This window comes from Epinephelus fuscoguttatus, linkage group LG19, assembly GCF_011397635.1.
Source record: "Epinephelus fuscoguttatus linkage group LG19, E.fuscoguttatus.final_Chr_v1".
Lineage (NCBI taxonomy): Eukaryota > Metazoa > Chordata > Actinopteri > Perciformes > Serranidae > Epinephelus > Epinephelus fuscoguttatus.
This window is the reverse complement of record NC_064770.1, coordinates 36,259,735-36,285,345: the sequence shown is the minus strand read 5'-3', so window position 1 is coordinate 36,285,345 and position 25,611 is coordinate 36,259,735. Positions and strand designations below refer to the sequence as shown.

General features: G+C 42.3%; 1 protein-coding gene across 2 annotated transcripts; it reads right to left on the bottom strand.

Annotated features, from left to right (window-relative positions):
- Positions 1 to 469: 469 nt before the first annotated feature.
- On the bottom strand, positions 470 to 25,104 carry smarca4a (SWI/SNF related, matrix associated, actin dependent regulator of chromatin, subfamily a, member 4a). 2 transcript variants are annotated; one of them, XM_049560652.1, is made up of 34 exons: positions 24,965 to 25,104; positions 21,173 to 21,436; positions 20,856 to 20,988; positions 18,418 to 18,876; positions 18,134 to 18,232; positions 17,783 to 18,038; positions 15,057 to 15,183; positions 14,764 to 14,937; positions 14,407 to 14,580; positions 13,900 to 14,067; positions 13,765 to 13,815; positions 13,532 to 13,662; positions 13,222 to 13,285; positions 13,015 to 13,127; positions 11,017 to 11,164; positions 10,762 to 10,925; positions 10,580 to 10,646; positions 10,161 to 10,271; positions 9,820 to 10,062; positions 9,587 to 9,700; positions 9,361 to 9,468; positions 9,133 to 9,219; positions 8,984 to 9,030; positions 8,714 to 8,880; positions 8,447 to 8,610; positions 7,344 to 7,610; positions 4,345 to 4,422; positions 4,035 to 4,253; positions 3,679 to 3,941; positions 3,276 to 3,381; positions 3,062 to 3,163; positions 2,818 to 2,950; positions 2,587 to 2,726; positions 470 to 701 (listed from the first exon to the last, which is right to left on the bottom strand). In XM_049560652.1, exons 2-34 carry the CDS (start codon positions 21,392 to 21,394, stop codon positions 669 to 671), a joined length of 4,932 nt encoding a protein of 1,643 aa, XP_049416609.1. In that variant the 5' UTR covers positions 21,395 to 21,436; positions 24,965 to 25,104; the 3' UTR covers positions 470 to 668. The 2 variants fall into 2 exon arrangements, with proteins under 2 accessions (XP_049416609.1, XP_049416610.1); XM_049560653.1 differs by having other exon boundaries at positions 7,383 to 7,610.
- Positions 25,105 to 25,611: the final 507 nt, after the last annotated feature.

The following is a 25,611-nucleotide window of genomic DNA, read 5'->3' as shown; positions in this document are numbered from 1 at the left end:
GAGATGCCTTTATTGTACTTTCTGGAATCCAGTGACACCGACACGAGAAAATGGTCCTATCCCTCCCTCCCCCTTTACATACACAACCTGAGAGGGAGGGGCTGCAGGGTGGGATGTACCGTGATCCCGCTTGTAGTCTTAAATTAAACACAGATAATAGCGAAGACACATCCAGGTGCATTTCCACAGACACGCACGACATGCATTCAAAAAGGGACTTCAGGGAACGTCGTGACTCCTGGTTCACATGTACGCTTTGTCTTGAAGTAAGAGACGACAAAATTAATACCACTTTAAAAAAAAAAACAGTTAGCTGTCTGTATGGCCCACGATCAGTCGATAATTCAGGCTCTGTCAATGTTCCACTTACAGGAGAAAACAAAAAAGGCAAAGAGACACTACTATTCATACTGGGAAAATGGTTTAAATATGGAAGTGAATGGTTCATAGCTTTCATATTTTAGTTCGTTTTTTTTTGTTTTTTTTTTAAATTGGTTTTTAATTAATGGTATACTTTAATGAGAATACAATTGTCTCACTAAAAATCAGCTCATCTAGGTAAAACTAGGCCTTTTCCACCGAAGGTCTCCCTGCTGTATCTAAGTAAAATATATAAAGTCCAGTCAAGGGGCTCAGTGGGCCGTTGGTCCAATCAGGAGTGGTTCACTTCAGTCTTCCTCACTGCCACTAGCCGAGCGCTCCTGGAACACAGATGCACTTTTATTATTTAACAGAACTTCACAGAGGATACACAGGGACTTGGGTACGTCTTTAGAAATTTTGGTTCATGGACACCAACATGTATTTTTTTTTACTGATTAATCTGCAAAGTATTTTCTTGAGTAATCGTTTGGTCTATTAAAATGCTTAAAAATGCCAATTGCAATTCCCTAAAGGCCAAATGGATGTTTCCAAATATCTTATTTAACAGTTTAAACTCCAGAGATATTCAGTTTACCATCACAGAAACAAACTACATGAACAAAGAGAAGCAGAAAACTCTGACAGTTGAGATGCTGCAACTGGTTTTCTATAAATCAGCCACTATCTTATTGCTTCAGCTAAACTGCAAATGCTTCCAAGCAGTTGAGTTTGTAATTAAAAATACTTTCAATGTATATGGACTTGACCTCTACATACAACACTGGTTTAAATCTTTACCAAAAAAACAACAACAAAAAAACCCAGACTGAAATTTGCCATACTCCTTTGGGAAAAAGAAACTTCAAACTGCAATCAATGATTATATTCTTTATCAATGAATCTGTCACTTACTATTTGTATTAATTTAGTTAATAATATGTCAGAGATAGAGATGTACGACAATGTCGAACAAAAATCGTCCAACATGCTTTGTTCTTCTTTTGCACAATAAATAAAATGACATACATTTAAAAGTAGCTCATGTAGCTCATCTGCTGGTGGGCCGTCATGATATGAGTATGCATGTCTAATATGATGTTAATTTCACGTGAGGCATTACGTGGTATCGGATTGGTCATAGGCTGTACTCGCCGATACTCGATACCACATTTTAGGCAGTATCGGAGGCATTTCCGATACTGGTATTGGTATCGGTACAACTCTAGTTATCGCCAAGTAAGTTGCGTTATATCGACATATTGGATATTGGCAAGTATATAGTTACATATAGTCACAGAATAGTAAAAAATGCCATTCACAATTTCCCAATCAAAGGTGATGTCATAAAATTCCTTGTTGTATCAGACCCAGCAATTTAAGAGACATTCAATTTACGATGTTTTAAAAATCCTCACATCTGAGGAGCTGGAATGTTTGGAGTATCAATGTTTAGCAGATTGCTGACAATTAGTTTCTTTGAATGGACTAATTGATTTTTAACCTATTTCCCTCTGCGTTAGAAAACAAAAACTCAAACTGTCTTTACAGGGTGCTGCAGGCATGAGTTCTAAAAGCCGAAAATGAGTTCACATTTTAGCACTCCCGGCCCAAAATCAGTGGTTTTATTTCATGAGTTTTGGTGAGACGCCTGAAATAAGGTCTGTGGTTAACACAACAAGTTTAAGAGACTTTCAAGTTTTGTTCTACGACATAAAATACATCAGTAAATACCTCGCTCATGAATATTTAAGTTTTCGTGTGTCTTGAAAAGGCAGTTGCTAACAAGCAGCTAAATGAGACTACAGAACGTCACCATGCTGAACACAATTTTACAGTCTCATTAAGGTGGTGACATTAAGACATGCAACCATGGTGTATTTTGATCACAGCTGTATATAACGTTAGCTTTTTACTTCTGGGGATTTCAGTTACACTTCAAAAACCACTTAAGTGGTGTTCATTTGTGAAGATTATCTTACTGAACAAAACGTGTTAAGTATCATAAACATTTGTTCGCCACAGAGCTTATTTTCTGCCATAGTCCAAAATCTAACGGGAAATCCTGCTGGCTTTTTGACGAGGGAACCAGGGCGACGTTTTACCATTTAACACAAAGGCAAAGAGAGCATCTTTAATTTAGCATCATCAGTGTTTCAATCAGATCAAGTATGTTCAGTCTTTGACCTGTTGCCTCTCAGTGGGATATTGTTTCCTGTATCTCACCTCTTCCTGTTCCTCCTCGCTGTCATCGTCGCTCACCACAGGTTTAGCCCGGGCACCGCGGCCCCTCCGTCGTTGTCCTTTTCCTCCTCGCTCTCCTTTCTCTTTCCGGCTCAGCTTGATCTTCACCTTCACTGAACGAGCTGACAGAGACCAAACATCATGAACACACTCAGGGTAAACGTGCCCCTCCCCTCAGCCTGTCACACAAAACACTGCCACTCTGACACTCACATTCAGACTCAGAGCCTTCGTCTACATCCTCCTCCTCCTCCTCACTTTCCTCTCCTTCGCTCTCGTCATCCTTCTCAATCTTCTGTCTCACGCTGGTGAAGACAGACTGCAGCACGATGGAGTCCTCGTAGATCTGGAACACAAACAGATTATAACTGTTCTGTTGAGCATTCTCCATTGTTCCTACTGACTTCTTGTAAATGCACTGGTGTGTGTGTGTGTGTGTGTGTCCTCGTTAACTCACCAGAGACCCCTCCAGGTTAAAAGTCTGGGCGTTTTGACACAGCAACATCACGTCCTTCTCCAGGTCGTTCAGGCTGCGGTACTTATGGCTCCTGATCCTCTCCTGATTGAAGGAGGAGGGAACGAACAGTAGATGATCAGATGAGAACGCACAGAGGAATAACAGGCAACAACCTCAACATACGGAGCAGGTATGTGTCGCTTTATGTCCTCACCTTGATCTTCCTGAAGTCCACTGGTTTGCGGATGAGCTCGTAGTACTCAGGCAGCTCTTTACGTGAAGGCAGTTGGATGAAGACTTCGCTCAGCTGTCGGCCGTTACTGCAGACACATGAAAGAAGCTGGATTCTTAGCAAGGGCGTAAGGATCATTGATGTATATTGATGCATTTATTCAGTTATCTAATATCACTGACGCTAAGCGAAAACATCGATATGTAGCATCACTTTCGGGATACGCTTTTATTGTGAAATTCCCGATGCACATCTGTGCCACCATCTAACACTACTTTTTCTTGTGTGTTCTTCCGATCTCAGGGACAATCACATTTACGATATCCGACATTTCTTCTGGATGGCGTCACTGAGGGTGACGTAATCTCTCTGGTAAAGTCCTCACCCGTCTTTGTATTTGATGACAGCATCAACGATCTTCTTCATCTTCTTGGTGAGAGACAGAGGGTTGGGAGAGAGCTTCTCAGCAGGCGGGCGACCTCGCTTCTTTGCTTTCTTCACCTCCTCGTCTTTGTCCCGCCCTCGGCCACTGCTGGAGCTGGGCGTGGCTGGGCCGCCGTCATGGTCGCGGTCTCTCTTCCTCTTTCTGGTTGTCTTTTTGTGACGCACTTCCTCTTCGATGTCCTCCAGATTTCCCTCTTCGATGGCCTGTGATTAAGAGAGATAATCAATGAGGTTAATCAAGTCAAAACTTATTTTATACTGATTCATGTTCAACATCTAAACATGAGACCATCCCACCTTGAGCCACTGCTTCTCAGTCAGCGAGTCGCTGTAGTCCACTTCCTTACGCTGGCGGGATCCTCTGCCAAACATCTTCTCCTCCTCCTCTTCGCAGGTTAGCCTCTCAACCTCAGCGTCGTCTTTCAGAATCCAGCTGGGCATATCGTCCTCCTCCATCAGACGGGGTTTCCTCTTAGGGTTGCGGGCCTCCTCGCGGCGTCTGTCTAGATCCATACGCTGGAATTAAAACAAAAAAAAAAAAAGCAGCCAGGGGATTAGTGGAGATAGATAATGAAATTAAAAAGTTTCTAAAGGAGCTGGGACTGACCATGAACTGTTCAAACTCCTCCTCACTTCTGGCGATCATCTGATTGACGGTCTCATCGTCGGGCACTTCATCCTCCTCCTGCAGACAAATGAGATGAGTAAGTGACGAGAGACCGACGGCAGATTTCTGTGGCACCTCAGAGCCACGTCCCTGACCTAATGATTCTCACTCACACAAAAAAAGGAAAGTAACTCAGTGCATACTTCTGTTTAATACGGGGTGTCACGATTTTCATTGTTAATTGATTTAAAGAGCTTCAATTTTAATCATCAAAATCAAAAGCAGGATTGACGATTCTCCCTGTATATTCATTTTATTCTTCTGTTTTCGGACCCAGCACAGCGCCGTGAAACCTAACCTTTCTGTAACATGGGAAGGTTAACATCTACAGACACAGCAGCCTGAGTAAGGGATAAAGTTAACAACCGCCAGCTGATTCGGGCAAAATAAATGCCTACAAGGTGATCAATACCCCACGGTGGAAGCCCCCTTTTATATTATATATATATATATATATATATATATCTATATATAGATATATAGATATATATCTATATATATCTATATATAGATATATATATATCTATATCTATATATATCTATATATCTATATATAGATATATATATATATATCTATATATATATATATATATCTATATCTATCTATCTATAGATATAGATAGATAGATATAGATATATATATGTGTGTATAAAAAAGTAGCAGATACAGTGTGGGTAACATACTTATACATACATATATTGACAGGAAATATGAATTTAAAATTTAAGGATTATATTAACTTGTTGTGAGTGTTATTAAGTCACAGAGACTATGAGGAGCTAAAAATAGATTTTTGATAAAAACATGACAAAATGTGTTTAGTTTTTGTTGACGAGACCAGAGTATTTCCTATTCCAATAACGCTACGACCTCTCACTATTTACTGGTGAATAGCAGAAAATAGTCTGCATCAGGATGTTTCGCTAGCCTGCAAAACACTCACATCGGAGCTGTTGGTGAGAGTCATGAGCTGTAGTTCAGCAGTCAGTAAGGACACGAGTTTAAACCTCCAGCTGTCTCATCTTACTATATAATGACGAAAACTCTCTCTGTGTCTGTTCCACGTTTTTCTCCTCACTGACTTGGTCAATCCATGTGAAATTTGGCACAGTGGTAGAGGGTCATGGGAGGATGCCAATGAAGCAATATTACATCAATTGGCCAAAGGGGGGCGCTATAGCAACCGACTGAAATTGCAAACTTTGAATGGGCATATCTCATGCCCTGTATGTCGTAGAGACATGAAACTTTGCACAGAGATGCCTCTCCTCATGAGGAACACATTTGCCTCAAGAACCCATAACTTCCGCTTATATAGATTTTCCACCATTTTGAATTTTTTGAAAAACACTTCAAATGGATCTCTTCCTAGGAAGTTTGAGCGATCTGCATGAAACTGGGTGAACATAATCGAGGGAGCAATATCTAAAGTTCCCTCTTGGCAAAAGTTGGAAAACTTCCTAAAACTGAGCTTCTATAAGGCAATGAATATTGCGGAGGGCGTGGCTCATCACATAAAGGTGTAGAACATCTCAAGGGTTTCACCCATCACCACGCAACTTTGTAGGCATATGACCACACATAATCTGAGGGGACCCCTCCATTATTGACCCCATCAAACAAAATGGGGGCGCTAGAGAGCTCATTTCTTATCTAGGCCTAACCGCCATATGGATTTTTACTAAACTTGGTAGATATGTAGAACAGGACGCCTCAAGGTGACTGGAGAAATTTAACTCTAATTGGCAACTGGGTGGCGCTATAACAACAGAAAAATGCTTCAAAATGGCTAAAATGCGACCGATCGCTGTGGCTCCCCCTGTGGACCAATGTTGGTGTTGTTTCTAATGTTTGGTATGACTAAGTCATGGTATGGTATGGTATGCTGTACATAATCACGGAAACTGTCAGTGTGTCATTCTGTCAGTCAGTCATTCTGTCTGCCCCACGTTTTTAAAAAATAATACATTGCTCTTCTTAATGGGTTCAGTTGACTATTTAATCTGCAATTTCCTATGACCTGTATCCCAAACACACACCATATGAAACTGTACCTGGGCAACTGTGCACTCAGTGGGTATGGACTAGTTTATTTATTAAAGGTCTCAAAGTCTGAGATTTCAAGGTTTTTTTTAAAATGATCAGTGAGTGTGTGCTGATAAATCATCCTTTAAACCTGTAAAAAAATCTTTGCTAGAGAAATGAGTTTTTTGTAGTTGTTGACAAAAATGAAGTCTAAATGAAATTTCAACACTTATTACAAGCTTTCACCTTAATTCCTGTTTCTGATACCTGTACTAGCCGCACTGGGTTAGTTTAACCCTTTGAAACCTGAGCACTGAAGCCAATTCTAGTTTGATTTCTTTTAAAAACATGGGAAGAAGGTAATGAAAGAAATGGGAGTTTGTCAAGGCATAAACCCAACGACATGTTGATCTTTACAAATCAAGACTCAAAAGTTTAACAACAGCATGCCGTTAAATGCTGGGAGGAAACCTTTTTATCAAAACTTGAATGGAGCAGTGGATTTGGAGAATCATGACACCCCTGCTATTATTAACCTTACAGAGGCAGAGCAAATATCACCTTTCAATCTGTACTACATGACTAATTTCACTGTTCTCACTAGAAGAACATCTCAATGTTTGAATTAAAAAGCAAGGAAGCACAGAAGCAGGACAAAAGCAGCAGAGAGAAAGAGGAATAAAAAGGGTAAAGGTTTTCTATTAGGGTGAAGGATAAAGTATCATATTAACCATCGAAGGTTTGTGTAGAAGCAGAGAGACATAAAGGAGAAAAGTCTGGACTGATGAAATCCTGAGAAAAGAGGGAAATAAGAAGAGGAGGAGAAATAAAAGGAGAGAATGCAGAGGTGGGGCTGCACACAGGCGGATGTGGGTGGGTGGGCGATATGGTGACGGGTTCAGATCACACCCACCCACGCCCCCCTAGTGCGGCAGCCTCCTCGAGCCCCGACCTCATCCTGTTCCTCGTGCTCCAGGATGGCCTGTAAGAAGGCCCGACGCTCGCAGCCTGACGACTTCTGGTCGAACATGCCGGCCTGGATGACCTTCTGGTCCACGTTCAGTTTGTACTTGGCGGCCGCCAGGATCTTCTCCTCCACGCTGTTGACGGTGCAGAGGCGGAGCACGCGCACCTCGTTCTGCTGACCGATACGGTGGGCTCTGTCCTGAGCCTGCAGGTCCTGCGGGAGGAAAAATATATTGATTGTTTTAGGTGGAGTCTGTGAGGTGACTGGAAAAACAGGAATAATTAATTTTTTTGTTACTTTTCCTCAATATTAATACTGAGCACCAGTTGGAGAAAATGATACCAAAGATGAGTTCACTACATGCGGTCAACAAATAACTTATTGCAGTATGCAAAACGTGTGGGTCAAAAATTACAGACGGAGTCGCAACAACTTCAAACTTTTGACATCTGCAGTTGCACAAAGAACTGAGAGTCTAGGCTGATATCAACACAGCTCATGCTTAGCTAATGTTATTACCCTGTTGTTAAGATGGCACTACATTTGGTTGAGAGCGTATTATGACTTGTTTAGGACTCGAAACTCAAAATTTAGGACTTGGAACTTGAGTACAAAGACCTGAGAATTACTTGTGACTTGCAAAACAATGACTTGATCTCACCTCTGACGACTGCTTACTCATCAAAACTCAAGTAGTGGCCCAGCTTAGAACGCAAACACGACACACATGTCTACATCTGTTGTGTTTTACTATCCAGTGGTTTCAGACATATGGAACGTCCAGCCGAGACATACAAGAAGTGTTACAGGCAATAGAAGCAAAGGGCGCTGGGTTTTAAATTTCCGATTATTAACTTTTCTGCAACGAGACATAGGCTTGTTTTACACAACCTGTAGGTGGCGTAATGAAGGGATTCTGTTGCTGCAACATTGTGGGATCTGTGTGTAAAAAGGGCTATGATCTTACATGAGAAAATCTGATTTCATCTGACTCAGTATATTCACTTCATAACTGAGATCCGTGTTGATGCCAGCACATATTTTAATACCTGATGTGGGTTCCAGTCGCTGTCGAAGATGATGACGGTGTCAGCAGACTGCAGGTTGAGGCCCAGGCCTCCTGCCCTGGTGCTGAGCAGGAACACAAAGTACTCCGAGGCCGGGTCATTGAATGTCTTCAGCAGCATGCCACGGTCCTCTGCCTTGGTGGTTCCTGTGGGAGGAGAGAGATTAAAGCGTTATGGAAGTGAAACTCAACCGTTCCCTGTGATTAGACGACAGCGAGGCCCACAAACACTCAGTCAGAGGTGTCTCACCGTCCAGACGCAGGTACTTGAAGTTACGGTAGGCAAAGTAGTCCTCCATGATGGTCATGAGGGACGTCATTTGACAGAAGAGCAGCACTTTGTGGTTGGTGGCCCTCAGCTTGGGCAGGATGCGGTCCAGCAGCTCAAACTTCCCAGAGGAGCGGTACAGGTCGGGGCTGGAAAGGAGGAGGAGGAATGAGCCAGTAAGCAACACATACACACTCCAAAACAAGACACACACATGTAGTACAAACACTAGCAATTTCAAGTTTTACGTACCCACTAACGATCCCACCAGAGTACCCAAGATGCTCAGAGAAAGACTCCTGTAAAACAAACACAAATCGGTCACATTCATTCTGTTAATGTGTTTATTCTTCCTGTGCAGTTTGGAGAAGAATATTCAAGGTGTATCTTCTGTTTGTTACCTCGATGTGCTGGAACATGTAGGGGTGGTTGCAAATCTTTCTCAGTTGCATGATAGTGTTCATGAGGGTCTTCGTGCCACCTTTACCCTACAACATTCAGAAGAGGAAGAAACACAGAACACCTTTTAGTTTCCAATTTAATTATGACTGTGTGTTGAGTGTTACTTTAAATATCTTTAAATGCAAGGTATCGCAGATTAAATTTAAAAGACATCATCTTCTTCTTACCTTCTTGTCTTTTTCTGACCCATCTGTGAGCAAGACACCCTTGGCCTGCATGTGTCTGTACAAAACCCTCTGTAGAGCTGACATGTCGCACTTTATCACGTACTCCACCTATACACCAAAAACAAGAAGAGAGGAAAACATAAGACACCGAATTATGAAAATTACTAGGACATAAATATTGATGCAAGAATGTAATTTCATCTCTGTGAGAGAAACCAAAGCTGACCTTCTCGGGCAGCTGAGCCTCGACTTCCTTCTTGAGTCGGCGCAGCAGGAACGGCCTGAGCACCTTGTGTAAACGTCGAATGATCAGGATGGTCTCCTCTTCATTCAGGTCGACCTTGAGGTTAAAAGAGACAGGAGGATGAGGAGGACACATTCAAATACATTTTACTGCAGCTCACTGTTCTGTGGAAGTCTCTTAGGACTCCACAACCACCCAACTGGACTGCAACTCACCTTCTCTCCAGTCATGGCAAAGGGGGCATTGAACCACTGCTCGAATGTGCTGCAGCTCTTGAAAATGGTGGGCAGGAGGAAGTTGAGCAGCGCCCAGAGCTCAGGTAGCTTGTTCTGCAGCGGTGTGCCTGTGAGCAGCAGACGGCGTGGCGCCAAGTAGTGAGTGTTCAAGACCTGGGTCAGTTTACAGTGGTGGTTCTTCATGCGATGGCCCTCGTCTACAATCATGTACTTCCAACGAAGCTTTGGAAGGAAACACAGACGTCAGAGAGAGAAACAAAGACTGAGAAACTGATGAATGAATGAATACATTTTGTCTTGACGTGAGGATGCTTCCTTACCTTCGCCAACACCTGCTTATCTTTGATAATGTACTCGTATGTTGTTAGCAGCACGTTGAATTTGCCGCTGCGCAAAATGGGAACGAAAGCACGACGGGCAGCTGGAGACCCCTGAAATTAACAGAACTGATTTATCATCATGTTTAACGACAAAACCGCTTAAATCAGCCAAATCATAAAACATTTAATACTGTGCTTTTAAACTCTTAGTCATGACAAACAGTAAGGCTGTAACAGTTCATGTTTTTGCACCTGACCGTCACAGTCCAGTGCCCAGAAGTAATAGTAATACACAGTGTTTGAAATGTTCCATATTTTTATACTGGCACGAAACTGCAGCTCCAAAATCTGAGTATGAACCGAACTGTGGCGTCTGTGAACTGTTACAGCCCTATCAACAGACTGAAAGTGCCACTGACCTTGTAGGAGACTTTGACGACAGATGGGGCCCACTTATCAAACTCATAGACCCAGTTTGATAGAGTTCTGGAAACAAAAAGACACAACAGAAAAGTTTCTACTCTGCTCAACACATGAACATAAAAACTCAGACAGCTGTCTGTAAATGCACTTCTTGCTCTTAAAGTTGTGTTTGGCTTACGAGAGAGGTACGATGATGAGGAAGGGCCCGTTGAGGCGCTTGTACTCCATGAGGTAAGTGATGAGGGCGATGGTCTGGATCGTCTTCCCTAAACCCATCTCATCAGCCAGGATGCCGTTCAAGTTGTTGTTGTAAAGCGACACCAGCCACTCCAAACCTTTGATCTAAGCAGGAACGGGTCACAATTAGCTTCAATTTCAGACTCCCTCATGAGTAACATCCCTCTACTGTTTACAGCATGTTTCGGTCGTGCACCTGGTATTGCTTGAGCTGCCCGTTGACCAGCAGTGTGGACTGTTTGTCCACCTTTTCAGTGACAGCGTGAGCCACAGCGTAGTAGGACTGCAGGCCTCGGTTGAAAGCTGCGTTACCGTACTCATCATCGACATCCTGCTTGGCGTGTCTGGTGGGACAAAATACAGTGAGATATTTTTTTGAGAGGATGAAAAACTGCAAATAAAAACAAAATATGAAAGGAAAACATACGTTAACACATTCATGTCTTACAGGTATCTTTGTGAAACTTAAGTTATTATAGATTCAAAGACGGGGTTTAAAAGGGACCTATTACGCTCTTCAGCTCTTGACAGATTTAATGTAATCTTGGTTGCCGATGTTGTTAATTTCTCCCACATTTCGGATCATATTCCTGCTGAAACATGTCTGGTTGTGTTAAGAAGCTTTTCTTTGTGATTTTCGATAGGAGAAAGGGCCGCTATTCTCTGCTGCAAGTACACTGCTACATGTAGCTACATGCTAATGTCAGGGAATCATGTAATCTTTTCAGTTCTCCCAGATTTTAGATCGTATTTCTGCTGGAACATGTGCGGTTGAGATTAGAAGTTTACGAAAGTACGGTTACACTCCATTACAGCCATTCTCCAGCTACATGTTGCTTCATGCTAACATAAGGAAATAATGTAAGCTTGGTTGCCAGTGTTGTTAATTTGTTCCAGATTTATGATCATATTCCTGCTGAAACATGTCTGGTTGTGTTCAGAAGCTTTAACTGGTGATTTGTAATGGGAAAAAGTGTGGTTATACACAGTCATTCCCCAGCTGCAAGTCCACTACTACAGGTAGCTACATACTAACGTCAGTGAATCATGTAATCTGGGTTACCAATGTTATTAATTCCTCCATTATTTTGGATTATATTCCTGCTGGAACATGTCTGGTTGTTACGATTTTGGGTTAGATGCTTTTACTGATCATTTTTCACAGTAGAAAATACTGTTATACTCTATTACAGATATTCCCCAGCTGCAAGTACACTGCTACATGTAGCTACATGCTAACGTCAGGGAGTTATCTAATCCTGGTTGCTGGTGTTGATCATTTCTCCCAGATTTTGGATCATATTTCTGCGGGAACATGTCCAGTTGAGGTAAGAAGATTTACGAAAGTATGATTATACTATTCTACACTCATTCTCCGGCTGTGAGTACATTGCTACATGTTGCTATATGCTAATGTCAGGAAATCGTGCAGGCCTGGTTGCTGATGTTGTTAGTTTGTCCCCAATTTCTGATGCTATTCCTGCTGGAACATGTGTGGTTGTATTTAGAGGCTTTAATTGGTGACATCTAACATCATTCTCTGGCTGCAAGTACACTGCTACATGTTGCTACATGCTAACATCAGGAATTCGTGTAAACCTGGTTGCGGATGTTGTCAGTTTGTTCCCAATTTCTGATCATGTTTCAGCAGGAATATGATCAGAAATCGGGAACAGTCTGGTTGTGGTTAGAAGCTTTATTGGTGATTTTTAACGGGAGAAAGTGCCGTTAAACACAGTTATTCCTTGGCTGCAAGTGCACTGCTACATGTAGCTACATACTAACATCAGGGAATCGTGTAATCTTGGCTGCCAATCTTAGTTTGTCCCCGATTTCTGATCATACTCCTGCTGTCAGGTTGTCAAGATTTTTGTTTAGAAACTCTATTGATAATGTTTCCCAGTAGAGAGTGCTGTCATACTCCATCACACTCATTTTATGGCTGCTATGATGATGCAGACACTGAGATATGGGAGACCCGCAAATGCTAATAGAGGGCTAATAGAGACAGGCGCTAAAACAGAGTGTCACAGACAGAGGGTAAATACGTGTGTTCCAGCACAGACAGTATGAGGAAATCAGAGTAATGTTTTAGTAGGAGCCCCAGATACAAATATGAACCTGAAAATGAGTGTAATATGTTCCCTTTAAAGTAGGATCTAAAAACACCAAAATCTGAGTGGTTGCGTCTTACTCGATGATGTGCTGGACGTCCACTTCAGACACGTCTTCACTGTCAGGGTCAGGAATCTTCTTCTTCTCTTCTGCTGCAGTTGCAGATGAATGCGGTTGCTCCTCCTCCTCCTCCTGATGTCAAAAAAAGGGAGATCAGAAAACTGTTTGACGGATATTACACGAAGTGACCATTTTGCTTCAATGAAGAGATCACTGCGTTACGTACCTCGTCTTCATCCTCCTCTTCTGAACTGCTGTCTTCACTGTCTGAGCGCGGCGCTACTTCGTATCTATTAAAGAACAAAATGTTTTTGACAAGGTTAAAAACATTTGCAGAGATACGGTGGGTTTGTCTCTGCTGTTCTGCTACAGGACAACTGTTAACCTGATAAAACATGGCTTCGATGTTAGTTCATGTAACACTCAGTGATATAACGGTTTCCCTTTGTTCCAGAAAATTGTCCTCAATCATTACAGTTAGAATTTAAACCACTGAATTCAGCAGACAGTTATCATAAGATAGACTTGACACTGACCCGGGGTTCATTTCAAGCCAGGTATCCAGCTGGCCCGCCTTCGGTGCGTCCATCCCAGTCAGGATTTTTCCACTGTCAACATGGATGACCTTCACCGGGAGGTCACTCATCTGACTGGTCTCATCTAAAGGCTGAAAGGCAAGAGAAGAATTGTTAGGTATATTAACAAGCTGCACGTTAAAAATATTATTGACAACCTATTAAAAGGAAATGTGTTCCTCCTTTAACCTCACCTCTCCATCAGGTCCCAGAGCAGGAGCGCCACCCTCCACAGCCTCTGGCTTCTGGAAATAAAGAACGTAAATACATGTAAAAATGCAGTTTAAACTCACAAAGATGTTTCATAAATGCCTGTTATAAACATTTACCTTCTTTTTCTTCTTCTTTTTCTTCTCTTTGAGAGCTTGTACAGCTTTGTGGGCACGCACCAGCTCCGTGAGGTTGGCCACGTACTCGTCAGTCTGCTGTAGCAGGTACGCCAGACGCTTGTCTTTCTTTTGGTCGATGAGTTTACGGTAGCCTTCCTCATCTTCAGCCTAGGAAAATATTCACAGAGACATTAGATACTTGTGTTGGACTAATAAAAATACAATTTTTATTATTATTAAACGGTTAATTTTGTTGCCAAACGCTATGGCTACATGTTCGTCAGTTACTTCTTTTCCCATGACTAAAGCCAGGTTTATATCTACGGTTAAAGCTCTGAGTAGATGTGTACCCTACGCAATAGCCTGACATGCACCTCCCCAGGAAAATGTACAAAAATGTAATCAGTTGACCGTTGTGCCAAATTTGAATAAATTTCCCCGTCCACGTAAAAGCAAAAACAAACTCATTTTGTATTTCTGTGTCTCATTAACAGATTGGAGTCTCACCATCAGCCTCCGCATTCTCTCCTTCTCAATTCGCTCATTCTCCTTCTTCTGCTCGCGCTCAGTGTTGGCGTGATAGGTGGCGACAGCTTTGGTGGCCTTCTGGATCTTTGCTGTGATGGAGCGGTGGTACTCCTTGAAATCCTTGGCGTGCTGCAGGATGCTGTTGAGGTATTCCTGTTGACAGAAGAACACACAAAGACCACTGTTAGCAGATTCTACAAATAATGTGAAGAAATATTCTCACTTGAACCAAGGAAGGACAACTAAATTAAAAACAGCACCATACATGGCGTGTTCTGATTCCCAGTACCCAGCTATAAACCGCCACACCCATACACATCGTTTCTCACACTGTACCTGGTGTTTCTGGCGTCGTTTCCGCTCCTGTTCGATCTTCTGCTGTTTCTCCAGCTTCTCAGTGATGCGGGCTTCACGTAGAGACTGACGTTTGCTGCGCTTGTAGGCCTTTGCGTTGAGGGCAGTTTCCAAAGCAGTGTCACGTCGCATGCAAACCACCACCTCCTGACGCAGCTGCAGGCACAGAAAGTGGACATATTAAATCCTGTATCTACGAACAGACCAGTGACGCTGGAGTCTGAGGATCAATATGAGCTTCAGTTGTGTGTTCATCAAACATTTCTTGCAGCTACCTGTCTCTGGAAGTTGAGCAGCCGCAGGGCCTTGAGCTCGATGGTGGCTTTGGTGCGCAGGTCACCGGCCAGAGAGCCCGGCAGGTTCTCCAGCTCCTGGATACGGTGAGCAATACGAGCCTGTAGCCTGAAGAATACACATTTAAAAAACAATTGTATTAATAACGGCCACAAATTCAAACCACTACTTTTTCTCATCAACACAATTACAAGGTAAAATATGTCACTGTGGTAAAAGTGACTCAAATCTTGTTTGTAACTAAAAACTGTGTGTTATCAGTTTTTGATTAGTAACAATGAGACGGATTTTTCTTAGAGAGTAAAACCGGAATTCCACTGGGTTCTGTCTTAGGTCCACTTCTCTTCAGTTTATCTACTTTATGGGTGTGTGAGCGTGCATTTAGTCGCTGTACTTTCAGTCTTTAGCCCCTTTTGACTGCAGGAACTTTCCCCAGGAACTAGGAACCTTTTGAGGAACTCATTGCATCTTGACCGCAGGGACCAGGGGCCTGTATCACGAAGCGAGATCAACCCTTCCTGGGTTACCCAGACCTATCCTGGGTCGACTAACCCTAACAATGGCAATCAGGATAATCGGTATCACGACGCTGGATATCAACTCGGTAACTCAACCCAGGGTTGCTTTATCAAGAGCCGTGAACGCGCACGCAGCAGACCAATCACAATCAGGAGAGAAGCGCAGCGTCACCGAGCGTCCTCACATGTGAGGGAAAAACAGTATTTCTCGTGAGGATCAGAGATTAATTCTACTAAAACATAAGGAAGGAGAAAAGCAACATTAGAGAAAAGGCCAACACCGTGGCAGCTGCAGGAGGAGGAAACACGCATGGCAACACATAACGGGATGAATAATGTTTAGTTTTAGTTTAGATTAGTTTATTTGCACATAATGTTAAAACCAGACAGTATAACATTTACAAGATTAAAAAAAGAAAAGTGCCGGAGAGGTTAGAAGCCACTAAAAGCTTATCAAAGAAATTCCCCTGTCAAAACATCAATGAAATCACATAATAGAGAAGAAGAATAAAACGGGTGAGGAAAGAAGAAATAGAGGAGGAGAGAGGGAAAAATCAAGACAAAACAAGGCAGCAAATAAAATGATGTGTAGGTTAAATGACTTGTCACTGGTTCAAGTAGCTACAGTACCTGTACCTGTACATCTGACACTGATCACACCCTTGAATCCCATGAAATCGATGCTGCGCAGATGAATTGCGTGTATTACAATTATCGTCTAACATCATTGTGTCTGACGCCACAATTAAATCATATCAACACCAAACTGATAGTCTGAATAAAATCATCCTTATATTGAGCTGTGTTAGAAATTAACAGCTGTGCAGAAATATACCTAGTGTCCCTCTTTAAAACACAAAAAGGAAAATCCCTCAAACACCATGAAGTGTAGACATGATAGGCTACTTTCCACATTTCCAGCAGCAAAGCTGTCAGTTAGGCCCATTATCTTTAACAGGGATCATTTCCTCCAGCAAAACAAAATGTTGGCACTAATTAATGGTGCTATTAAGTGTCCGCAAATGATCACTTTCTTTCTTATGAAGGGGTGGGATGACAGTTCCACTTCTTTCCACTCCTTTTTGAACAATCTTTTCATTGTCTGTTGTTGTTGCTTTCTTTTCTTTTTTAATGTTCAAAATAAACTTTCAAATCAAAATCAATCAAATGAATTAAACTTCCCGTCATGACTGGGCTGCATTTCTGTCAGCGGAGTCATTTTTTTCCCAACAGCTGATTGGCCAGTGGGTGGTGCTTTTTATAGGATCAGATTCAACTCTGAACTTACCCTGCTCCGGAGCAGGATAGCCGTTCAGAGTAAGTTACCATGGTGACCTACCCCGATAAGAACTAAACCGGCTTCGTGAGACCGAAAACCCAGGGTTAACCCTGAAGTTACCTCGCTAAGACATTAATCCTGCTTCGTGATACAGGCCCCAGGTCTCTAGATTAAGTTCCAGAGACATTATTTTTGAACATTTGGGGTGGAGTTTGCAGGGATGACTATTGCTGATTGGTCAAACACACACAGCTTGCTTCATTCATAAAACAGGGAAGTACTCTAGTATAAATTTAGGACGAGGGGGAAACAATTTCTCTTTGTTTGATAACATTACAAGTGAAGCTAGGCTTTTGTTTCGGCTTCCTGAGAAGAGATATTGCAACAGCAAACTTAAAGAAAGAGACAACACTGCAACAGTGCTCTTCGTTTCATTTTCCTTCATTACATCCAACTTGCAGAAATACTACGCACCTATAAATGTCATCGCAGTGAGACAAAACCACAGGCGTATTTGTTGTTTGTATATTTGTTTGAACTACTTACTCACAAAACTCAAATACTTTTAAAGTCAAGTAAAAGCTGATTTTAAAGAGGCACAGACACTCTGAATGATCACGGTACCACTAACTGGGTTTTATGTGTTTTTTAATTTGTATTTGAATGGTTTTTATTTTAGAGTTGTATTGTATGTGTTTTTCTGCTGAGCTGTGTGAACTGTATCTGGGGACGGCTGATGTGCTGCGGTATGGGGAATTCTTCCAGGCTATGTAACCTACTGAAATCAAGTTGAAATGAATATAAAACTAAAGTTAACACATAAAATACCAACATAGCCGAGGTGCAGTTGTTATAAACATGCAGATGAGGTAACAGAACAGTGAGCTTCCACCGCTCTACACTGTCTCACCTGTACTCTCTCTCCTGGAGGATCTCCACTGGGTCCAGCCCGCGGGGCTTCTGGATGGGGGTTATGCGGTTCTGTTTCTGGTGAAGCATCATGGGAGGGGGCTGGGCGGGCTGTCCTGGGGACTGTGTCTGAGGGGGCATAACTGGGGAGGCAGCAGGGGGAACAGAAGGAGGAGCAGGAGATGGTCTGCCGGTGGGCTGAGGCGGAATCAGTTTCTGAGGAGGATTAGAGGGGGTGGCGGCATTCACCATTGGTCCTAGAAGAAGGAGGAATCAGAGGAGGTCAGTTTGGCTGCGTGTGCATGTAAACATACAGAGTGCTGACTGAGGTGAGCCTCCAGACTGAGTCTACCTTCAGGCCATGATTTGGGGGGTCCATTGGTAGGCTGGCCTTGCATACCAGGGGGAACTCCTGCAGGTCCAGGAGGCGCCATGTTTGGACCTACCATACCTGAAACAAGCAAAACAATGTGATGTTTTCAGGTAATTAGCAAATATCAGGACAGCCAGCAGGTGTCTCTGCTGAGCTTCAAATATTCTGCTGTCTTTGTTTAAAATTTAAAGATGTTTCATTTGTTAGGAGGCAGATCGCAAAAATACGCTGACGAGGCTTCCTGAGAGCTTCACTTAACTCACCATGTGGTCTGTTGTAGTTGGCCTGAGCAGGTCCCGGACCAGCTCCTGGTCCACCTCCGGGCCCTGCAGATGGGGGCATGTTGGGCATCGGCTGCTGCTGCATCCCCGGCATGGGCCTCTTCCCCTGCACAGCCATCTGCAGGTGCTCCGGTAGCGGCTGACTGCGTGCCAGCATCTTATAGGCCATAATCTGAGCCCTGAGTTGGTGCAGCTGGTTCTGGTTGAAAGGAGCGGGTCCACCTGCACCACCTGGTCCACCTCCTGCGCCACCGGGTCCACCTGGACCCTGGGGTCCCCCGCGGTTAGGCTGACCCATTCCCTGATTGGGGTCCCCGCTGCCCTCCATGGGGCCCGCCCCAGGGCCAGGGGGACCTCCAGGCATCATGGGGCCAGAGGGAGGGCCGTTGGCTGGGACAGGGCTGGGTGCGTGCTCCGAGCCTCCCAGTGGAGAGGGGTAACCTGGGGAACAGAACAGATGCATGATGGGTAGGCCAAAAAATATTCAAGTATTATGATTTAAAAACGTTTCATATGGGTTTATTTTAATCTGACTCCACTACACACATAAAACTGCACATGGGATAAGTTAAACTTCAGAGACAGAAATCTTTTCATTTGATCTTTTTCATAAAACTTCAGGTCTGTCTGGCTGAAAACTCTGAAAGCAAACTTCTAACAACCATAAAACATGGATCATCATGTGTCTCTCTTAACTGTTAGACGGTAACACAGACATTCAAAATAAAAGCGTACCCCAAAGATGACGATAGGGATCAGTGTGTTCACTTTGCATCTATGATACTGGATCGTTGATCTTTGAATCGATACATCGATCCAGATCAATGGATCGTTACACCTCTATAAAATACTTAGTTCAGTTTAAGTAAAATGCAGTTTTTATTCTCCTTAGTTGGGTGTACTGAGCCGATAAAGATGTTTTAAAATCTGGCCGATACGATAACAGATGTGTTTTCTTGTTGTTGATTTTGTTTTTGTTTTATTGACTCCCCCTTTTGTGCCATGGAAACAAAGAAATCTTCAGTTTAAATAAAAAAATAACTGAACTGTTTTAAAGTCATTCAGTGTTTCATTACACTACTTTTAAATGAGCACAAATTCACTCATACAAATACATAAATAAACAATTAATATGACCTTCTTTCACATTAAAAAACATTTAAAAAATACTTGAATTGCTTTTTTGCTATACATGTATATAAATCACAATTCCCTGTTTAATATATATTCTTATGGCTGTGAAAACAACTAATTTCTCTCCTTCAAATACCTGTATTTAATCATGTTTCTCTGTTAAAGCTACATTTTACAAGATTACATTTGAACACATCATGAGATTGTTAGAATTTACCTTCACCCAGCACTCATTTTTCTAAACAGAGCTTGAACACATCATAATAACTGGCTGTAACCTTATTTAGCTGTCAGTTGCTGCCACTGTCTAACAGCTAACGTTAACTAGCTCTCCTCCCGCCGATTTTAAAACGCATTTGTTTTTCACAGTGTAGCATTGTCAGGAAAACAAGTGTGTCCCCAGACACCTCGACAGTGAGTTCACTGCGTCCTTTCATCCTGAAGGCATCTCAAACAGGTTTTCTATTGTCCCTGGGACGACAGGGCGCTGTTATGCTCCAGCCCTGCTTTTTACTCTGCGCAAAATTAATGTAAATAGGCTTGTTAATAAGCTACTGGACATCAACGAGGTGATAATAGGCCATAACGATGTAACGCTGATAAACCACTGTACCCCCACTCTTTAGTTTAGACTGTGAGTCCAAATACTGACAAGAAAATGACAAGTGAACCAAACACTCGTTATCTAGCTTAAATATAGAGCCATCTCTGTATCATACACACTGTTATCGTGTCATTTTAGTGTTCCTGTGTGTGTGTCTGTCTCTTCCTATACTCCTCTGCTGACTGACTGTGTGGTTTTGTAGTTGCAGCTGCCTTTGTTGTTGTCTGAAAGGGGAAGCCCCTAAACCTGCCCCTCCTGTTGCCCTGCCTACCGCTGTCTGTCTGCTCACGCTGCCAAATGAGCAGCAGCAACACAAGAAGAGAAACCGGCTGGATGGGTTCACACACACACACACACACACACACACACACACACACACACACACACACACACAGTAGGTCTGCCTGACTGAGCTATCTGTCCTTCCTGTCTGGAGCTTTTCAGGGTCAAAAAGAAAGAGATTTTTAATTTTAATCTTTCTTTATCTTTGACCAACTCAAGTTATCTGAGGATTCAAACCAGCAACCTTCATGCTGCCTGCTGTCTGCAGCCTGCTGCCTGTTGCCTGCAGCCTGCAAGCACACCACAGAGATACGAACAGGGGAATTTATTTCCTCATGTCTCATCTGTCTAGAACTGACAACACAGGCTACTTTAAACATGACATCATGTGAGGTGTTACCTTGGGAATGTTGGTCCATCGGGCTCGGAGGGGGTCCCATCCCACTGTGGCCCCCTGGTCTCATGCCCATGCCCTTCATCTGGGCATAGCGGGGGTCATCGGGCATTCCCTTCTCATGCATGGCTTCCATGGGCTGATGAAAGACAGAATAATCATGTGTGACACTCATTTTTATATGAGGTTGAAACATTTATATTACAAATGCACCAGGTTAAATCTCTCAGGGTGTCATTGTTCATTTTAGTCAAACCATACAGTTGATCATACACACGAAAACAGTGTGTAAGATACAGTTTGAAATAAGAACCGTTTCATACTTTGTGCATCTGGTGCATGTTGTCCTGAGGATATCCTGAGGGTCCCTGTGGAGGATGGGGATGTCCAGATCCAGGAGGTCCCGGGCTGGGCCCCATCATGCTGTGGGCCGAGCCTGGAGAGGGACCGGGGCTCGGGCCCATCATGCCTCCTGGAGATGGCCCTGGTCCTGGGGAGGGTCCGGGCCGAGGTGTCCCTCCCATCGGGGGGTCAGGAGTGGACATCTCTCAGGAGAAGCTGGGAATGTGTGGCAGCAGAAAGTAACCCTGTGAGGAGAGATGACATCAGGAATTAAAGCACCCCGAGAATGTTTATTTGTTTGTTAACACTGTCTCAGTCATTGAAATCCAAACTTAGGGTTCGTGTATTCGTACCAAACCATCAGAGTCCAATGTACACAGACTGCACAGTACGTACACTGATGCACGTTAACTGGAACCACAGCTGGCAAATGCAAGTTTCACCTGGAAACGTTTACTTTTATGCTATTAGCAACATGTGCAGAGGTTAACACAACAAGCTGACAAGTGTGCAGGTCAGTCACACTATGGCGAGCGCACATGACACACTGGAGCTGGACAACCAACCTGCGGGTTCACAGTCAGCTACAACATCAATGATGAGACTTTTGTAAAATCATAAGAGAGGGCTGGCGTGTTGGTTCTGTTGCAGCGCTGTAGAGGATGTGAATGGAAACTCATCCAACAAGCCAACACGCATCTGTTAGCATCACCCAGATGTGCAGATCAATGGGATGATAAATGTTCGAGTGCTTTGAAAGCTTAAATACAGCTGAAACTGCCCAAATGCACAAGTTTTATTTCTTATTATTTTATTTATTTTGGTATTTTAGGTTTATATTATAAGAGATGCTGCTCAGTTTAATAGCCTGTTGTCGTTTGGGAAACTGTTTGTACAGAGTAATACACAAGTGTTTCAAATGTTCCTTATTTAATAATGAAAATATTTATTATTTAAAGTTGCCAGTGGGCAAAATGTTACCTCACGTCTCAGAGGATTGTGTCTTTCTTTGACACTTCTACTACTGTCTGTTTAAACTTAAATTAAATATATTTAGATTGTAGAAAAAATAAGACACTTGAGGACGTCCTCTTGGGGCGTTGGGAAACACTGATCGACATTTTTTTACCATTATCTGACGTTTTATAGACAAAACGTGTATTGAAAATAAAATAGTTGCAGCCCCATTCAAAATAAATACAAAGCAAAAGATCTTTATGTATTTGTTTTTTTATCCACTGTGCTCCATTACACCTCTATGAATACACAAATCAAATCTGATTACTTTACCAATGTACAAAGTGTTTGAATACAAATGTAAATCCTGCAAAACAGATTTAACAAAAACACTCAATGTTTTATTTTATTTTAAAAAAGGTATAGTTTTGTCCATGTCTATTTCTTCTGAATTAACATCCAGACAAGGTTAGATGTGACCTGCTGAGATGCAGCCAGCGCTCACCACAACGTAACAACCTCAATGCTCCGAAATATTTAAAACCCATCAACCATTATGTCTCCTTTAAACTACAGTTACACTCAGGATGGGTGTGTAAAGCAGGACAACGCACATCATTTTTACACACTTAGAGACTCACATTTTTATTTCTCGTTTATGGAATTCATTAACTTATATTTACAGACTTCTGTTTCATACTCTTATTCTTGCTTCTTATAATTTTATGCTTTACATCAGAGCGACTGTAACGCATCATAATTTCCCCTCAGGGATCAATAAAGTATTTTTGACTCTGATGTCTCCTTTAATCTACAGTTACACTGTTAATTACAGTCATTTATTATTTGTGTAGTCAACAGTTAGAGCAGTTGGTGGTGAAACCAGAAAGTAGCTCACAGTGAAGTGTGTTAAGGCTGTAACTGATGATTATTTTCATTGTCAATTTATCTCTTCATTATTTTCTCAATTAATTGATTAGTTATTTGGTCTATAAAATATCACAAAATGATTAAAACTATCAATCAATGATTTCCAAAGCTCGGGAAGAACTCTTGTTCTTTGTCCTCAAATGTCTTGTTTTGTCATCGAGCCAAATATATTCAGTTTACTGTCCCAGAGGAGGAAAAACACCAGAAAATATTTAAATTTAAGAAGCTAGAATTAGACAATTTAGACTTCCTCTTCCTTAAAAAGGGAGTTGATTTAATAGATGATTAATTGTTAGGGGTGTGGGATATTTTTGTGTGACAATATTGAATCATCACACAATGCAAAGTGTCAACTTCTTACATTATGTAAATGATTAATATTAGAAATGCAAATTAAACTTTAAGTAGCTTACTGGAACAATATAGTCAATTGCTTTTTCAGTCCACTAAACACATTTTGTTGCTGCTGCAAAAAAAAAATGGCTGAGGTGAGATGAATAGGATGAAAATGTTATCTTATTATTTAAAACAGATGTTGACAACGTTTTCAAAGATTTGGGGACAGAATTTACAATTGAAACAGGCAATAAATTGCAATATATCTTATCGCAACATATGTAAAATTGCAATAATATTATATTGTGATAATATGTTGTGAATCCTCTGGTGATTCCCGGCTCAACTCTGGACCACTGTGCATGTTAAGTAAGTTAGTTATTTTTCAACTGTAACATGGTGCTGTGTTTGATTGTGTCAAGTGTATTCTTTGGTGCTTTTTTTAAGTGCAACCCAAACACATCATCTGCTGCTGTTGTGTGAACTGAAACCAAAACCTCCAAAACAAAACTAATCTCGGGAAAGTAGTTTTAATGTTGTTGTGGGCTGATTTGTCCCTTTGGTTATGTCTCACCCTGAACTTTTGTTCATTTAAACTGAGCCAGATGGTGAGCTGCTGAGCACAACAAGTTTAAACCAACACTGATACAACACATCTGACACATAAGCAACAAGTGAGGCAACAAAAAGGATGAAACTGTATCTGGATGGTGAGAGCTTCTTACACGCAGGAGGTCATTTAAACTATCAAAAAATACATGTTGGCGTGGGTCAATTCAACACGATATAACTCTTCTTAATATACAAATACAGGAGAAATAAGAGTCACTGAGAGAAAAGTTTAAATGTGATAAATAGACGTTTGTAAAGTTGTTTACAGTTACAAAGAAATTACAGTTAGATTAGCTATTATTAGCATCCGTAGCTTTGCTAACATTAGCCGGGCCTAGCCGGATTTATCATTTAACGTTACAATATGCCGATTCACGGCTTGTAAACTCATCCGGTTTAGTGTGACGAGTTCCCCGGTGTTTGCTGGACAGCCGGTTCAATTGTTCAACGAGATTAAATTCCCGGTAACGCGACAAAGAACAGCAGCCAGGCAAGCTAGCTCGCTAGCTAGCTATCAGCCTGTATTGATACAACAACATAACGTTAAGCTGCTGACGGTGCCTAGCATGCTAACAGGCTAGCAGTGTTAGCCTCGCCGGCCATGCTCCCTCGGGCCAATTAGGCACAAAAATGTGTTGTTTTTCGAGCCGTTTGTTGCGAAGCGGCGACATGTGAAAGGTTAGAGCATCCCTCATCGCCGGGGCTGATTGATCCAACGCGCCTCCCGTACCCTTGGCACGGTGCTCCGCTCTAAGCACATTTCCAAAAACAATTTTCATTCATTGCACACAGTCGCGCCACAGCAGCGGCGCTGTAATGTCGGGCTCAGCTTTTTCTCCACAGAAAACACCGTATAAAAACACGTGTGTGCTCCGAACAGAGACACAAAACACACACACAACTCCCGTGAAGTGATATCAAGATAATCGTGGACTTACACGAGTGGTGAGCGCTGATGATTGAATCCTCGCCGGGTGAAACGTCTCTTGGTTTTTCCTCCTAGCCAGAAACAAAGACCGACCTACCCAGTTGGTTTTTTTCCTTCCCCCCTCCTCTCCCTCCTCTGTCGGCAGATTGTATCGCAGGCACCGGCCTGTGCGGCTCCGCAGCGCCCCCATCCACCGACTCACGCACTGCCCGCATGCCCAGTGACGAGCTGCGTTAACAGGCAGGAATGAAGCCGGAGTGGGGGGATGGGTGCTGTGGAGCAGACAGCACAAAATGATCTTTAATATACCATTTTATTCCAGTGTTGAAATTAAAACACTCCAGCACGTGCAGGAAATGCACCATGGATAGGCTGTGATGTGTTCACGGACCGAGAGAGGAAACAGCAGCTACAGTTTCGGTATCTCGTCATTATCAGACTGTTTGTTTCATTAAAACACAGAAATTATTCAACACCAGAGCCGTAACTCCTTTACCTTCGTTTTATCATAAATGTGACAAGTTTAATTTGTCAACAACAGTTTCAAATTATTTATTATTAAATAAACAACAATTACAGAAGCAGTCCCTTAATTAAAACCTTGGGTCTCAGGTATGGAGGACAAAAAAATCTCTCAAGTAACAATTAATAATTAAA